The sequence below is a fragment of the Lolium rigidum genome, chromosome 3 (genome assembly GCF_022539505.1).
Source record: "Lolium rigidum isolate FL_2022 chromosome 3, APGP_CSIRO_Lrig_0.1, whole genome shotgun sequence".
Classification (NCBI taxonomy): Eukaryota; Viridiplantae; Streptophyta; class Magnoliopsida; order Poales; family Poaceae; genus Lolium; species Lolium rigidum.
The window spans coordinates 145595423-145610340 of record NC_061510.1 but is presented as its reverse complement, the minus strand read 5'-3'; the positions used below and the strand labels follow the sequence as shown (position 1 = coordinate 145610340).

The 14918-nt window shown below is 44.8% G+C and overlaps 2 protein-coding genes across 2 annotated transcripts; one reads left to right on the top strand and one right to left on the bottom strand.

The window, feature by feature from the left end:
* The first annotated feature begins 5826 nt into the window (after nucleotides 1-5826).
* On the top strand, nucleotides 5827-7098 carry LOC124698358 (annexin D4-like). Its single transcript, XM_047230843.1, has 2 exons — nucleotides 5827-5995; nucleotides 6083-7098. The coding sequence occupies exons 1-2, from the start codon at nucleotides 5827-5829 to the stop codon at nucleotides 6991-6993; spliced, it is 1080 nt and encodes a 359-aa protein (XP_047086799.1). The 3' UTR covers nucleotides 6994-7098.
* A 452-nt stretch (nucleotides 7099-7550) lies between these two features.
* LOC124695622 (protein DGS1, mitochondrial-like) lies at nucleotides 7551-14437 on the bottom strand. Its single transcript, XM_047228448.1, has 11 exons — nucleotides 14201-14437; nucleotides 13995-14123; nucleotides 13694-13897; nucleotides 13275-13403; nucleotides 13000-13167; nucleotides 12122-12316; nucleotides 11812-11906; nucleotides 10012-10101; nucleotides 8961-9033; nucleotides 7815-7915; nucleotides 7551-7725 (listed from the first exon to the last, which is right to left on the bottom strand). The coding sequence occupies exons 1-11, from the start codon at nucleotides 14435-14437 to the stop codon at nucleotides 7551-7553; spliced, it is 1596 nt and encodes a 531-aa protein (XP_047084404.1).
* Nucleotides 14438-14918: the final 481 nt, after the last annotated feature.

Genomic DNA, 14918 nt, shown 5'->3' with positions numbered 1-14918 from the left:
AAATTCTAAATCCACAAGATGCGGCAAAGAGGAAAGTGAATTACCTAAAGGGAGAAACAAATAATTTGGCACATTTCACAAAAGTGTTGCAATTGGGAAAAGAGTAACACACAATACTGTAACTTTAATTTCCCCCCTACATAACTAGAATGTTATAGTTAACAAGTTAAGAAATAATCACATTTTGTATCTTGTCAAGTTAACGCAGGTTGTTGTGATTTGCCTGAAGCGCCTCCACCAGGACTCATCTAACCTAGCCGCCGCCTCCTCCTCTCCCGCCCCCCTCCCGGGCGACGGCGGAGGATCTACCCGCCCCGCTCCGAGCAGCCGCCCCCGGATCGCCGCACCTCAGCCGTCGCTGCTGCCGGCCTCGGCCCCAGGCCCGGCTTCAGCCCCGGCCCGGCCACAGCCCCGGCCCCAGCCTCGGCCACGGTGGCGGTGGCGGCGCCCCTTCCGTCGAACGACGAGGGGGAGGAGAGGGTTTCCATGGTGGCGTTCCATGGGAGGTGATGAAGCGCCGGTGGAGGAAGCCGGGCGGCACGGCTACTTGTCCGGGGCCTGATGCTCTCCGTCGGTAGCCATGGAGGATTCGGTGGAGCGGTGGCGGCCTCCGCCCCGGTGACGGTTCAGCGGTGGTACGCATGATCAGCGCCGCCGTCTTCTTCCCTGGTGATCCGGCAGGAGGGACTGGCGGCGTGGGGGCTGCTGGTCTTGCTTTTGTTTTTGGTGGTGGTCCTCGGATTTCTCGCAAGCGAAGATGAAGATCTACCGGAGATCAGTTTCCTTTGATCTGGCTGGAGAGATGAGTTCCGGAAAGCTCCGCTGGCGAATGGAACAGTGCATATTTTGCCTGCAGTTTGCTGGATCGGGTGGTATTCGGTCGCGCGAACCCATGTTTTTATTTCGACCGTTTGGTTCCGGAGGGAGCGCCGCGAAGCTATATTCTGTGTTGACATCTGGTGACTTTCTAGTCCATGGTGAAGTCAGAAGAAGGAATATCATGAATGCCGGATTGGTGGACTGACTAAAGGAGGTTCGAGTCAACGTGATGCTGAGGGATCTGCTTGGCGTTCCGGGCTTGCAGCAGTGGTATGCATGTGGGGGCCGCAGCACATGGGAAGTTTGGAGTCTTACCTCTCAGGGTGAAAACCCAAGGTCTGGCCTTAACTGGTTGTGCCTGGCAATGTTCTTGTTGGAGGCATTGTTTTGAGAGTGGGGACTATCTTCAGGGAGAAATCCTAAGACTTTTGGTCGGGCGACGACGGCGCTGGTGCACTGTTTCCTTCTTGGAGGCGTCACTTTTGGAGAGTCTGTACTTCAGGTGTTGTCACGGTGGTGGTTGTATTGCTGTTACTAGGTCTAGAAGGCTGTAGCGGGACTTTTATTTCTTAGTTTTCTTTTCTCCTTTTTAGCTGTGTGCATCCGTACTGCCATTAGGATGGAACGTTGTTGCAGAGGCTGGGTGTAATTGGTATCTTTTGATATTAATATATTCCCTTTATCGAAAAAAATAAATATCAGGGAACCACGACTACTAAGACCAAAGTTCCGGAGAACCAACTTCAGAATTATTTTGACTTATCACAACTGTCAAACTTTATTGTTACAACCCACCCAAATATTATGATGTAACACTCAGCATACAACAATTCAAATTGTAGTCCTCACATTTCATAGTGCATTGGACAAAAAAAGGTGGATATATGCTGCCACGTCACTCACTAATCGGATGTGAGTTGAACATAACCGAGTCCGGTACAGATACATAATTGATGTGATCTTGGTTGGACTCGATTGTTTTGGTTCGACTCATGTTAAGTCGGGGGGGGTGATACGTCTCCGACGTATCGATAATTTCTTGTGTTCCATGACACATTATTGATGATATCTACATGTTTTATGCACATTATATGTCATATTTATGCGTTTTCCGGAACTAACCTATTGACAAGATGCCGAAGTGCCAGTTCCTGTTTTCTGCTGTTTTTGGTTTCGGAAATCCTAGTAACGAAATATTCTCGGAATCGGACGAAATCAAGACCCAGGTTCCTATTTTTCCCGGAACCATCCAGAACACCCGAGAGCCGCCAGAGGGAAGCCCTGGGGGCCCCACACCACACCCTGGCCAGAGGGGGGGCCGCGCCGCCCTATGGTGTGGTGGCCCCAGGCCCCCTCCGAGGCTACCCTTCCGCCTATTTAAAGCCTCCATCGCGAAAACCCTGATACGAAGAACCACGATACGGAAAACCTTCCAGAGCCGCCGCCATCGCGAAGCCAAGATCTGGGGGACAGGAGTCTCTGCTCCGGCACCCTGCCGGAGCGGGGAAGTGCCCCGGAAGGCTTCTCCATCGACACCGCTGCCATCTCCACCGCCATCTTCATCACCGCTGCTGCTCCCATGAGGAGGGAGTAGTTCTCCATCGACGCTCGGGGCTGTACCGGTAGCTATGTGGTTCATCTCTCTCCTATGTACTTCAATACAATAATCTCATGAGCTGCCTTACATGATTGAGATTCATATGATGATGCTTGTAATCTAGATGTCATTATGCTAGTCAAGTGAATTTTACACATGTGATCTCCGGAGACTCCTTTGTCCCACGTGTGTAAAGGTGACAGTGTGTGCACCGTGTGGGTCTCTTAGGCTATATTTCACAGAATACTTATTCACTGTTATGAATGGCATAGTGAAGTGCTTATTTATATCTCTTTATGATTGCAATGTGTTTGTATCACAATTTATCTATGTGCTACTCTAGCAATGTTATTAAAGTAGTTTTATTCCTCCTACACGGTGTAATGGTGACGAGTGTGTGCATCCGTGTTAGTACTTGGTGTATGCTATGATTATGATCTCTTGTAGATTATGAAGTTAACTATTGCTATGATGGTATTAATGTGATCTATTCCTCCTACATAGTGTGAAGGTGACAGTGTGCATACTATGTTAGTACTTGGTTTAGTCTTATTGATCTTTCATGCACTCTAAGGTTATTTAAATATGAACATTGAATTGTGGAGCTTGTTAACTCCGGCATTGAGGGTTCGTGTAATCCTACACAATGTGTTCATCATCCAACAAGAGTGTAGAGTATGCATTTATCTATTCTGTTATGTGATCAAAGTTGAGAGTGTCCACTAGTGAAAGTCTAATCCCTAGGCATTGTTCCTAAATACTGCTATCGCTGCTTGTTTACTGTTTTACTGCGTTACTACTGCTGCAATACTTGTTTTACTGTTTTCTCTGCAAACAATCATCTTCCACACAATACGGTTAATCCTTTGTTACAGCAAGCCGGTGAGATTGACAACCTCACTGTTTCGTTGGGGCAAAGTACTTTGGTTGTGTTGTGCAGGTTCCACGTTGGCGCCGGAATCCCCGGTGTTGCGCCGCACTACATCCCGCCGCCATCAACCTTCAACGTGCTTCTTGGCTCCTCCTGGTTCGATAAACCTTGGTTTCTTTCTGAGGGAAAACTTGCTGCTGTGCGCATCATACCTTCCTCTTGGGGTTGCCCAACGAACGTGTGAAAATACACGCCATCAGGGGGGGGCAAGAAGATTCGGTAGTTTACCTAACTCTTTTCTTACCTAAGCGTGGATCTCATGGCGGGATCGCTTCGATCCGGAGGCGGGCGACTCGCTACTCGTCCATCGTGCGGACATGGCCGGCAGCGGTGCAAGGGCTGCGGCGTGCGGCTGCGAATTGCTCGACGGAGTGTGTGCGGGGAGGCGGCGGCGCACGGCGGTGCTAGGGTTGCGAGTGAGGGGTTGGACCCCCACTTGCAGTCGTGCACCTACACCTGTATTTGTAGGGGGCGGCGGGGTGGGTTTGACGGGCCCGTATTCCGCCGATACGGGCCGGCCCGAATACGGGGCCTGCTAGACGGCCCAAAATGCCCTCACCCCCTATACCACCGGAATTATACGGGGTGAGCGCGTTTTGAGAGGCCTGCTAGACATGCTCTTAGTACGTAGAGTCGGTTGTAACATGTCAGGTTTTATCCTACATATTAGATATGTTAGTTATTTCCTATTTGAATGCCAGCATACTAACAAAGGATCTCATATGGACCCAAAGGTAAGAATATCTATCAATTTAGACACAATATTGGGTGGACAATAATAGTTCTTCCTATTAGCTATGGTTTAGTAATGGTTCTTTTGAAAATCGTGGAATTCCCAAAACTTCGTTGGAAGATTTGTGGTTTCTTGATATTTAATCTTCTAGTTATCTCAACTAATCCGATTAAAAAGAACATGCAAGATCTCTCGTCTCCTGGTCATCTATCTATCATATGCACCACATCTCACGAATTTTGTTACATCTAACTTCCAGGCCTCCACTCACATGTCATCCTTTCAAGCTTTAAAAGTGTGAAAAAAATCATAGAAAATGGTTATGTTGTATCTTGAGTGCCTATAAAATTTTGTACCAAAATATGACCACACGGGTGACCTCCGTGCACTGAAAACGACCTAAGTTAATAGTAACCTATGCTATTCACACTCTTTTTGTGTGCAACCAACACAATGTCTTATTTTTGGATTAAACTGTGTAGGTGCACAAGATACAGTAACACATTTCCATTTTGTGAAAACTTAGAAGCACGGCATGCAACATGGCTATCCTAATTTTTTTTTTTTACATTTTTTCAGGTTTGCAGTTTTAGATTCTTCATCTCCTCTATCCATCATTGGCGCCAACTCAGATGCCTTCGACCGCCGCCTCCTCCGTTGACACTATGGGTATCCTAACTATTTTTGTTATGTTGAGAAAACATTAAGGCTGCGGTTTCAAATTTACTCAAGAAGCAATTAAGAAGGCAAACAATAGATCGCACATACTGCATCATGGCTTTATGCGCATGTATCTTTACATGTCTTTTCTTTTCAAAAAGCCATCTTTTACTATTTAACATATAATTACTTTGGGTGGTAAGTACGTGGCAGGCCAACCATGCATAGCCAGCAGTATCCACACGTGGTAAAGAACATATTTTGATTCCACCAACCGCAGGGTCGATCTGGACTTAACAGTTGCGTGGATTCTCATCAGAATTTTATGAAATTCGATATACAGTTCATAGCAGGTGCCAACTCCATGTCTGGCTTATTTCGTCGGCCCGTTGAATGCCTGAATCCGACCTGGCATCGCCGTGTCTAGTCAAACAAACCTCTAATGCATTCATAATAAGTCGTGCGAGACATACTCCAATTTTCTTAATTTTCTTCGTTCAACAACAAGTCGCATTTCATTATACTAGGTGGCATCTGAACAGATCACATGGCCAGATTATTGCTTTCCCAACGGCAAATCCACGTGTTACCAATTCATTTAGCTTGGTCGTTGCAGTACTTAAATCCATAGTCGCAAAAAAAAAAGGAGTACTTAAATCCATCGTGGCCACACCTATCTGTCAGGTCGCCATTGCTTACTGGACAAGGAAACGTGCAACACGAATGGCTCCACCTCCATCCGACCATCCATGGTAATGGCGATCGAGCTAGCCAGGCTGGCCTCTCCCCGACCATTTTATCTGTTTTTTACGACAAAGGCCGGCCAGCACGAATTCGATGTTTCCATGAAACGGCATGGTCGCATGGCCATTAACTTTCTGCAGCGTTATGTGTCTTGTCTTTGTAGTATTGAACTCTACAGTAACCGATTGAACAAATTAAGTTTGTAATTAACGTGCGTGAGATGTTACAAGGATGGGGAAGGCAGTATAGAACTGGTAGTGCTTGTATAAATTAACAAGCATTTGGTCCATGCCTTGGTGACTCGCCTGGGTGCGCGATCTAGCGTATATAAAGGCCTCCCCGATGCAGCAGTTTCTCGCAGTCGCAGCACAGGCGAGCAGCAACAGCAGCACCGCAGCTCCACCGGCGCCGCCCTTGCGCTCGAGGCCACCGAGGAGGGAGCAGACTAGCGTCGTCGTCAAGGAGGCCACCATGGCCGACGAGCACCAGGAGCTCACCAAGGCCTTCTCAGGTACACGAAACTACATTTGATCGGTAATTAACTGGTCATGTTCTGGTCGACCTCTCTTCTTGACCGATCGCTCGCACCTGCATGCAGGTCTGGGCGGACTGGGCGTGGAGGAGACGGCGCTGGTGTCGGCACTGGGCCGATGGAGGAAGCAGCCGGAGAAGCGGTCGCAGTTCCGGCAGGGCTTCCCGGGATTCTTCACGCCGTCGGCGGCGGGCGGCAGCAACGTCACCATCGAGCGGTGCTCGGACGAGTACGTGAAGCACCTCAAGACGGAGTTCTCCCGGTTCAAGAACCTCATGGTGCTGTGGGCGATGCACCCCTGGGAGCGCGACGCGCGCTGGGCGCACCGCGCGCTGCACAAGAAGCACCACCCGGCCGCAGTTCTCGTCGAGCTCGCATGCACACGCACCGCCGACGAGCTCCTCGGCGCCCGCCGCGCCTACCACGCGCTCTACCACCGTTCCCTCGAGGAGGACGTCGCCTACCGCCTCAAGGACAAGGAGACCCACCTCCTCGTCGGCCTCGTCGCCGCCTACCGCTACGAGGGCCCGCGCGTCAGCGAGGACCTCGCCAAGGAGGAGGCCGCCGCGCTCGCCGCGGCCGGCGGCGCCAAGCCGCAGAGCGAGCTGGTGTTGCGGGTGCTCGCCACCAGGAGCAAGCCGCAGCTCCGGGCCACCTTCAGGATGTACGAGAAGATCAGCGGCAAGCCGCTCGAGGAGGAGTTCGGCGGCGAGGCGCCGTGCATGAGGGAGGCCGTGAGGTGCCTCGACTCCCCGGCCAAGTACTTCGCCGACCTGATCGTCGAGGCGTTCAAGGACGGCGCCGACAAGCAGGCCAAGGCGGCGCTCACCAGGGTCGTCGTGTCCCGCTCCGACGCGGACATGGAAGAGATCAAGGAGGCTTACCTCAAACAGCACGGGGCCAAGCTTGTGGACGCCGTCGCCAAGAACACCCACGGCCATTACAGGGACGCGCTGCTTGCCATGATCGGCAAGTGATCCATCCAATCCAAGCTTACTAGCCAGAGTCACGTGCACCATCTATTTTCTTGCCTTAATTAATCGCAATTTGCAGCGACAGTTTATATTATCTTCAACCCCGAATTTGCTTTCTCCAGTATCGGGCATTCGGGCATGAATAAAGGAATTTGCCATTTTGAATAACATAGCTCAACAAGTTACCAGAAACTAAACCTCTAATCTCTGCAATGAGACAAGCAAGCGGTGATCTATCTAAGTTCTTCTCTCTGATTGCACCAATTAAGACCGAACAATCTAACTCGACTGATCGGGCAATGTGCCTTGATTCATATTCGGATGTGTGTTGTGTGGGGTTTTGGTTGGTTTCCCTTAATTAACTTGGGTCCGGTTTCCCTTATTAACCAGATTATTTTCTCTCTTCTTATAATGCAATGCATGCTTTAGCTTCTGCCTCAAAATGATCTACACATTAGTACAGATCACCCTGGCCTAAACAGCATATAGAGAGTATTGCGGCATTTCAGCAGACTATCAGCCCGGAGTGCTCATTTCAGATTGGATGGCTGAGATTTGCTTCAAGTTTGAATATCGTCGCTCTGTGATCCGAGTAGCTGCAGTTGGTGGTAAGCAGATCCTGGGCACGGGGACTGGAATATGCAGGCATACAAGTCCTGCAGACGTGAAAGAGCAAAGAGATGGTCTTCCATTCCCAGATGAGGCTTTGTCAGTACAACTATATCTTCTCTCACGCTGCGACACAAAACAGATTTTGGTTCACAGGTTAATCAACAATTAAATCAAGAAAGAGAACGGGAGAATTTTTTTGAAATCAGACTCACCTTGACCATTCGCCTGTTCGTTTGGCATCCGACTCAACATCTTTGTATAAACTATCCAGATTGTACAGTATCAACCCGAAATTACAGCTTGCCTCTTTCTCCTGTGGTAAGTAAGAAATTCAGGAAAAATCGCTATCAGCAGAATGCCAATATTCTTATACTCCTCTTTAATTCAATTTTGGAAACGATTGTCTCGTTAATGTAACATTTTATTTTCAGATATTAGGGGTGAGGTGGCCAATCTATGAAAGGGTGATTCTGGTCATATCATATTTGGTGAAATGACAAGATTTGTGCATATCAACTACAAATACCAACCAGAAATTCAATTTCATATTCAGCGAGTAGTAGTAAACACCATCAGGAGGCTGAATGAAACCTAATAAATCTTGAAAACAGTAAATAAACAGGCCAGAGTAGAGACCAGTTCAAGATCTGGATAAAATTACCATTCCATTGACCATGCATTTCCGAGACTTCATAAGCATTTGGTCTATTCCAGTGAGAAGTAGTTTCCGCTCATGCCGTGCAATCCTGCCTCTTCGGTCCTATTTTTAGTAGTTGCCACAATAGTTAGTTATATTTAAATTACACCTACAATCCATTTAATAGTCATATTTAACTTAATTACGCCTACAATCTATTTTATTTACTTTTTTACACACACTTTTCCACAACACAGATTACAAAAAAAAACTATACGCAAATAGGTTAAAGAGCATCAAGGTCATAGACACATGCAATTTCTTGTCAAAGATGCCCCACATGTGATAGCGCAATCATCAAGAAGATAATGACAGAAGTCCATATACATACATGCATAGCCAATAATGCTCGCCCTAAACGGAGTAGCAGAAGAGAAAGACCATATGCTGGCAGAGATGCAAGAGTAGCAACATATCTCCCAAGCTGCTTATGCAAGAGTCTTGACCTATATAGAACGATCCAATTAGTATTGTGGAAACTTAGGCAAGCCAGAAAGTACCTGTACGTAATTTAAGCCATATTGTCAGGCAATAATAGTACACTTACCTTTGAAGAAGGAGTTTAAGGTTCATCTCGTGGATCTGAAGTGACCAACATTAAAGATGGAAGAATGCAAGTTTACTTCAAATATTTGAACCGTAAATATAAAAGGTGAGGTACCTTCAGAAGCATGACATATGCTAATCCTTCACTGAACTCATTTTGAATTGGATGAATTGATTCCTCCACATATCTGCATTAATCCCCATATATTGTTCAATGGCCAAAGAAACAATCAATCATCCTGTTCGCTCATTTACTTGGATGGTCAAAAGAAGAGAAAACTGGCCACAAGACACTTTTCCTTTGTGGCATTTGCTTGAACACACTGTTTTTGTATCTTTGCTATGACTCACTTCAAAATTGTGGCAATTTGCAAAAGACAACGTCGCCATAAGAAAAATGTGTTCTTGCAAATACCATAGAGAGTGTCGTGTAGCTAATTTTTGTAAATCGTCAATTTGGCTTTTAAAGAATAGTATTGAATTGCATGCACTGACCAGTTAACCCAAAAGCTAAGCTTACTTCAACAGTTGCCTCATGGCTAGACATGTACACGTGGCATAGAAGCACAACACAAATAAACTTCTATTTATGTTGTGTTGGCTAGGACTTGAACTCAAGATCTCTAAGCTCAGATACGATATTAAATTGCATGCACCGACCAATTTACATTTACCCAAATGCTCACGCTGTTGGGAAATGGTGTGCTATATCTCAACAAAGAACTATCCAAATAAGTTTATCGAGTAATCATTCAGAGCAGAAACAATGCCCCGCAGATCAAACTATCTCAGCTCGCTATTACTTGATGTTGAGTAGCCGCCAACATCCCAATATGCGGAAATGCAGATCAAACTCCTTTTAGGGATCACAACGTTTCCCTTCCTCCCCTCCCTCCCTCCCTCTTCTCCGTTCTGCACTTCTGCCTCTGCACTAGCGTCATGGACCCTACCAGATCTCTGCCACCCAACACCATGGGACCCAACTCCTCTGCCAGTGAAACATGAATTTTCTAGTTCTGCCTCAGATGGCTTTTTATGCCCCCTCAAAACATGAATTTTCAAGTTCTGCCCAAGTGCCAAAAATTCTTTAGTACTAAAAGACAGCAAAAACTCAAATGGAACACCACAACAATATGTACACTTAAGAGTTCGAGAAACAGTCTTACCTCTTCGTGGCAGTCCCCACCAGCGCTTGTGTTGATACATCTTGGGGCATCTTTTCAAGTGAATTTTTTTCACAAAAGGCAGACAACATCCTAAAAAACCAACATTAAACAAGCAGGGTTACACAATGCAAGATATTATGATTTATGATATTCTAATGCATTTCAGAACATAACTGCAAATAAAGTTCTGCATATTAAAAAAGTGGGACTTAAACTAAATTACATCATCCGAACGAAAGAATATTAACAGACCAATAATTGCAGGGCAGGAATAGATAAGAAAAACATTTAGGTGCCAGGACCAACAAACTGTTAGATTATTCCTTAATAATGAACATCAGTCGCTGTCAACTGTTCAATCGTACAAAATGATATAAGCAGGTAAGCAACGGCGGAGCTAGATGATATGTTAGCAGGGTGCCAAGCTGCAGAAGAAGGTGCCAGATCAGAGAAAAAGTTTATTTTCCAGGGTGCACATAGGGTGAAAATCTGGTATTTAGTGAAGAAAAATATTTTTAACCGGTATCCAGTGCACCCCCTTGGGCACACTTGGATCCGCCAGTGCAGGCAAGGCTTCCAAAACTAGATTCAGCCCACAATTTCATATGGCAACATTATTGAAAAGTTAGTTATCTCTACTACTATAGTACACCAGTTTTTGAACTTGGGTTAGCTACCCACCGTGATGTAGAAGCACTTATTAGCCGTCGATTTTTTCCATAGAATGAATCGCTACCGTTTATCAATAGTAAACTGAAGCTATTCTATAGTTGAGATTTCCTGGATTTGCTCCATATGGACACACGCGAAAAAGAGGCCGATGTTATCCTTCTGGAGCTATCGTGAATCCATCGTGGTGAGATAATTTTTTACTCAAGATCTTTTGTGGCTGTTTTGAGAAGTAATCATCAACTACAGACATAGAAAACCTTGGCACGGACGTTTTTTTGTAGGGATATGTATCGTAATATCTTTTTTGCCGTCTGATCACAAGACACCACGTGCTATGCACATACCTTCTACTAGTAAATGTGGGTTAACCAATGTGACAAGTGTAAGCATAACTACATAGTTGCAGGAATGTTTATTCCATAATCTTTTAGGATACACAATTAAATCCCTATTTTTTCTAAAAAAAACTCATCATAAGCAATGCAACTAGTTAAACTTAATTGCTTCAGAAAAAAATAAATTTATGAGTAAACTGCATCTAGCATGAGCCTAGAGATAGATGGAGTCTTCGGGCAGCAGTCGACTAATAAGCATATACAAGGTGACCCATGGAAGAACCAAGCAAGACAGCCAAAATCATGGATGTGTATCACGAGTTAGTATCTTTTTATTAGTTGTTATCTTTAGGGACTTAACTCTATCTTTAAGAGTCCATAGCATCTATATAAAGAGGTCTGATTATACCCTTTTTGATTAAGGACACAATAGACCAATCTGATCCTAGTCTCCGATTTCTTTTAGTCCTCCCTGCCCATGAGGCAGGGGACAGGGGTACTATCCGTTGTGGCGCTCTTGTGGTCCATGCTATCCTAACACGCTCTATAACAAGCTCTAAATCAAACTGATACATGTGCTTGGCACATTAGTGAAATCATATATACTGTTATACTTTCACAAAAAAATCTTGAAACCACCGATACATATTGTGTGATTTATTCTATACTTATCTGGGTAGGCATGCGAAACACTTTGTATTATTTTTTGTGACAAAAATGCATGTATTGGGTGCAAGAAAAAACATATGTACAATGATTTTGACACATTAGAGTGGCAGCATTGGGGAATAACCTGCGCAATGATCTGTCAGTTTGTTGGATCTCTTGCTCCATTGCAAGTTCATCTGTTCCTTCGAATGTCTCGAAGAGCTCTTTAAGGGGAATGCTCTGATGATATTCAGAAGAGAATAAAATAATCATGATGAGTACTATAACACAACTGATCTCCAATTTAAAGAACTAAATATAGACATGTTTTTAGCAATGCTTGCTAATATTTGTTAGTTTCGCACAGAAACTAAATAAACAGTATTTAGAACATTATGATAAAGATGCGGGTGCATATTAAACAATGAAGGACATAGATAGAAAAAATATCTTACTGGTTTCTCAAAATGCTTATCCCGAAATCTAGCGACCAACTCCTTGCCACACTGAGTCCAGTTGTCCATATCAGAACTTCCCATTAAGTTGCTATGGCGTAAAAGCCATAGAGAACATGCAGAGAGGCCAATCGCTCCACATGTGTAGGGTATCCAGTATACGGTCAAATTGTTTGGTTTTTTTAGGCTTGAAAACTATCATTGCAGAAAAAGTTACTTCAGATAAATTAAGCAACATATTGCTTTATATAGTAGAATTCAAAGCAACATACACTTGTTAGATGCAGTGAGATTCAAAATTGAGTTTGAACACATTATAATCGATATCTCAGGCGTGGAAGTTTAAAAAAATCAATAATCCTACCACAGCTTCATAATAAGAAAGCATGTGTGCGTCAAATAATATTTGTGGACTGGCATATACATACAAATATTGTATACAAGAAGCACAAAAATGCAAAAAAAAAAAAATCTCAAACATGTGTCAGAGCCCAGGTTATTATAAACTGAACCCCTAGTACCCCTTCGAGCACACAGGTAACATTAATCTAGAACCTTAGTGTGTGCACCAGTAGCTACAATCCCCATGATAGGATTGTTTTGAATTAGCTGCCTACCTATCTGTTTCCTAGTTACTTATTTTTATCTACTAGAGATGACATCCATATAAACTAGAGGGGTTTATCCTTATTTGATTGAGAAAATAAAGAGCAAAAATGTTTGTTCTGCTTTCTATTCTCATTTCTCCCTTTTAATGAACTGTCACTGCCCGGCCATCCTGTCATCTGTGTTTACCCCATAACTACAAAGGATCACTCCACTGAGAGGCTGAGAAGTAGAAGTATCATATGTGTCGCTGTGAAAGGAGGTTTGATTACCTGAGAGGAAATAAAACTATCTAGTTTCTGGAGATTTTGGTAGATCAAACCTATAGCATCTGTTGATAATGCCTCTGTCCACTGTGAACTCTCAACATCAACTTCAGGTAATCTTTTGAAGAGAAGTTCAGATGAGTTTCCGTCATGTGTAAATAATGCGGCTCCCCCCTGAAAAAAATTATATTAATATTTATTGAACATACAAATTACATTATTATTGCATATAAAAGTGGTAACTATAACATCCAAATACATGAAAGGTAAACACTACATACCTCACTAGCATTTCTAAGTGATGCCTCCAGTTTGGGGAAGACCCTGTTCAAAACAATGAATAGTGTATGCAGCGATTTATCGGAACTTTCAGGTGGCCCTTCCATGTGTTTACTAACTTCTGAATAAACCTATAGAGAAGGCAAACAATAGTTAAGTTTGGGTACATAATATCTATTCATTTATCAAAAGCAATATTTTTCCAGAGATGAATAATTAAGCATGGGTTTGGACATACGAATCTCACTACACTACAGTAGAAAAGAGTTTTATTTGGAAGAGAGCAACTACAAGGTTGACTCTCTACCTGACATGGCAAAATATCAAAATTCTATCATAAATTCTGCTTTGTTATATACTTCTACTTCTCAGCCCCTCAGTGGAGTGTTATTAAAAAAAGATGCATCAGATATATACAAACCTCAGCAAGAAAAGCTGCCAAGCAGCGTTTCATGCTTTTCAGGCGAGCACGTTTTGTAGTCAGCATACAATTCGCAGAGTTCAAAAGGTACGGGAAAGGACTCGTATTGCTCCTGAGTCTAGACAGCATTCCGCATGCTGCTTCAACAAAGGCTCTGGGACCTCTTTGACATGCCATAAAATACATTCTCTGTAATCTTGTTTGCTGGAGAAAAACATCCCAGGCGAAAAAATTAAGATAAACTCCTGTATAAACTAGTGTAAAAAGATTTTTTTAAAGTTCATTGGTTAAAACTCGGTACCTCAGCTCTCGACTTCCAATAGAGTAAGATTTCCTGAATAGTATGCAAACTAGATAGAGTGTGGTGCACAATGTCTTCTAAGATGGCACGAGCTATCGCCATCTCATCGGTATCCCTGCAAAACAACATGTATAGTCATATAAAAGTAACTTTGAATTACCACAGAAGAACTGCCACGTAACGAATCTATCAAATACTAACTGAATCGGGGGACGGTAGATGGGTAGTGGGAGAGTAGGGCGTCGGCTTCGGCGGCCCCGGAAGAGGCGTCGATGGTGGTCGGAAACGGCGGCGAGGAGTCTGGTATCCTTGCTCGGAGGCGGGCCGGCGAAGAGGGAGCTCCATATGCGAACGGGCGCCGCCGGAGCCGAGGCAGCAGCAGAGTTAACGGCCTCGCTCGGGTCGCCTGAATTAGGGTTCTGCTTCGGCGGCGTGGTCGCCATAGGATCAGGGGAACGGCAATGGTGGCGGGTGTTTGAATGCTTTCGTTGGGCTTTTGCGGTCGAACCGACCCTGACGGGGAGTTGGCTTAGGGATCATAATAAATAGAAAGAAGTCCAAATCCGTAAGTATCAGGTTTGGGACAATAACTTCCTAAGTTTAGATTGAAGCATTTATAACACCCCTAAGCATTTTGGGACAAATATTTTTTGGAAATTTGCCTTGCGAACTGGGACGGAGGGTATCAAATACCATGAATCTCGTCAAATTCCAACCTGAACCGGTACGGGAAAGACACAGGCGCGATCAGGAGGCGGCTCAAAACCCATCTAGGGTTTCGTCCCTCTCGTCGGCGACGCTGCCGGTCCGCTTCGCCTCCGGTGGCCTTGGGGCCTTGGAGGTGTGGCGGACCGCAGCCTCTCGCCGGCGGGAAGGTTTCAGTTCTTCGTTTAGTTTATTCTCGGTGTCTTCTTCGGGATGGTG

Excerpts from the sequence above, each read along its gene's own strand:
- LOC124698358 (XM_047230843.1), top strand. The coding sequence starts at position 5,827 with ATGCAGCAGTTTCTCGCAGTCGCAGCACAGGCGAGCAGCAACAGCAGC. Across the intron at positions 5,996-6,082 it reads GCTCACCAAGGCCTTCTCAG|GTCTGGGCGGACTGGGCGTG; the intron begins GTACACGAAACT and ends ACCTGCATGCAG.
- LOC124695622 (XM_047228448.1), bottom strand. The coding sequence starts at position 14,437 with ATGGCGACCACGCCGCCGAAGCAGAACCCTAATTCAGGCGACCCGAGC. Across the intron at positions 13,898-13,994 it reads ATTGGAAGTCGAGAGCTGAG|CAAACAAGATTACAGAGAAT; the intron begins GTACCGAGTTTT and ends GTTTTTCTCCAG. Across the intron at positions 7,916-8,960 it reads CATATGTCATGCTTCTGAAG|GAGAAAGAGGCAAGCTGTAA; the intron begins GTACCTCACCTT and ends TACTTACCACAG.